The 2,659-nt window shown below is 27.4% G+C and overlaps 1 protein-coding gene across 1 annotated transcript; it reads right to left on the reverse strand.

Annotated features, from left to right (window-relative positions):
* Positions 1 to 1,641: 1,641 nt before the first annotated feature.
* LOC103310686 lies at positions 1,642 to 2,325 on the reverse strand. Its single transcript, XM_008189796.1, has one exon. It carries the CDS (start codon positions 2,323 to 2,325, stop codon positions 1,642 to 1,644), a length of 684 nt encoding a protein of 227 aa, XP_008188018.1.
* Positions 2,326 to 2,659: the final 334 nt, after the last annotated feature.

Raw genomic sequence — 2,659 nt, forward strand, 5'->3', positions numbered from 1 at the left:
AACCCAGTGTGCAAAACTCAGTGTATGAGACGTCACATGAACGTTGTATTGTGTGATGTGTGGTTGAAATTAAAGCCTAGTAACGTGAGAGCGACATCTCCAAGACCCTTTATGCCAAGTTATTAGACCTAGGCTATATGCTGTTATAAATGTAACTCGTATTGGATATTATCAAATGCGATCTATGTTAAGTTTACCATGCGAAGTTGATATTGTAGTATTTTGTAACCCTTTTTATACATCACAAAGTGGACTTCCATTACCGGTTAAAAATTGATTTCCATTACAGGTTAAAAATTGACTTCCATTACAGGTTAAAAATTGACTTCCATTTATATTTTCCATATTATATTTTGCTTACCTACTAAATTCATCGTTTAAATGAATGGCTTCTAGTGAACTTTTAAGTTCAAATACTATTTGGTTTTATTGTTAATGGCGCACAAATATTTTGAATTAAAATTATTAATAATAGGTACAAAATGTTAAAATATATTATCAGAAAAAATTAACATATTATTTCAGATTTACTGCAAACTAAAGTTTATTTATCAAGTATAAAAATACAAATATAATTACATTTTACATAATTTAATGATTACATAAACAAATATTTTAAGCATTTTTTATAACAATATTATTCATGATATAATATATTTAATGCTAGCTTATTGAGTCATAACTCATAATAAATTATTGATGGTTTTTAATATAGGGATAAACAATTAACAATACATATATAATTTATACATTTATTTTTTACAGTGAATGCAATAAAGTAAACATTATAGCTTTATTATTGGATATAGAAACAAAAAAACATTTCAAACTTATGCTATCTAATGGTACTAAATAATAAGATGATACATTTAAAACATTTACATAAAAACATCCTACTTCAGTAGACTTAATCGGGGAGTTAAACATAGGATAACATTCATGAAATTTTATAACTTCCAACATTATACTAGAGTTGGGATATTGAATAATTTTTTTTACTGAAATAATATCATTTGAATGTAATAAAAACGTGTTATCTTTTAAATTATTACAAGTTGTTGAGAATTTTTGTAAGATTATTGAATCATAATAAGTAACTAACAAATTTTTTCCATACAAGGGACCATAATAATCTATTTCATGTTTCAAGATTGGATAAGTGACATCAGTATTTATATTATTAAATCTATTGTATTCAATTACTCTGTTATATATATCTTCTAAGGGATAACTACCATTTTTTGTAATTTTTTTTAGAAATCCTAAATAATTCTCATATTTGAATGCAGAAAAATTATCAAGGGGACCATGCAGTTTAACAAAATTTGGTACGTGAATAAGTCCGTGAACATTATAATTTATGGTATCCTCTCCGTATAATATTGAATACATTCTAACAAAAGACCTAAGCATATCATTTGCAACATCATTAAAAAGAATACATGTTTTATCAGACATCAATAGTCGTATAGCACAATGTAAAATAATGAAATGAGAATAGAGTTTTTTTTTTAAGCGACCTTTTAAAACAATGGGCCCTGTGTAAAGAAGAAAACATCGGAACTCTGAAGCTTTCCAAAACTCCATATCATCTAGGATCTAGGTTGTCTACAAAATTCAGAGGGAAAATATTGTCCAAGATCAATCAAATTTAGAATTAATTAAATCCATGTGTACTGATAAAAGTCTTATAGGTTTTAAACCTTTTACCCAGAAGCTTAATAATTTTTTCATAACTCCTAGGCAAATATTGTGCATATATTCGAGTACTACTACATTAGTAATGTTAATATCCAATGTTTCTAAAGGGCTTTCATCACCTTTGTGGTAATATTCATCTAATTTTTCTCTAAATGATTCATTTGTTCGTAAGGTACAATTAATATCTAAATAGGACATACGATTATTAATAAAAGAACCTTCTACAATGCAAGAATTACATGAATGGTAGGCATTATGACCTTTGACATTTAATATAAAAGCCTTAGCTGGGGCATCACACACAACTTGACTAATTTTTAACTGAAAAGTTTTTTCATTTATACTTAAACCACCACTATCAATAATAATTTTCATTTCAGATATGAAATGTGTTAAAAACTCTGAGGCTGATGAAGGTTTTTTACTTTTATGGTAATATATTCCAATAGGTATGACAATTTTTGATAAATTATAAATATTGCAATTAACAAATGAAACTAGTATAGGCCAGAAACAAGCTTTTGAACTTTTAGAAATTGGAAGACCATCAATATTACATCCTAATTCTAACAAAGATGTGTTATGTAGTTCATCAAAAAATTTAGATATTATTGGCATTAACATGTTATGAACCCCAAAATGGATATAAGTTCCTGGATTTATATTTAAAATGTTATGACTATTTGATTTAGGTGTTCTAAGTAAAGTTCTTACATCTTTAGGCACATCCAATTCCAGGGACTGGAACCGAACCGAAAAGAACCGGTTCTGGAACCCAAAAACCCTTAAAATATTGAGAACCGGAACCTAACCGGAACCGAATTTCAATATTTTCAAATAACCGGAACCGGAACCGGAACCCTTATTTTTAAATTAAAAAAACGGGTTTTCAATGTTAAATTATTTTATTTTTTCCTCCGTAACTTATGCTTAATTTATCGGCATAATGCCTTTATCA

This window comes from Acyrthosiphon pisum, chromosome A1, assembly GCF_005508785.2.
Source record: "Acyrthosiphon pisum isolate AL4f chromosome A1, pea_aphid_22Mar2018_4r6ur, whole genome shotgun sequence".
Lineage (NCBI taxonomy): Eukaryota > Metazoa > Arthropoda > Insecta > Hemiptera > Aphididae > Acyrthosiphon > Acyrthosiphon pisum.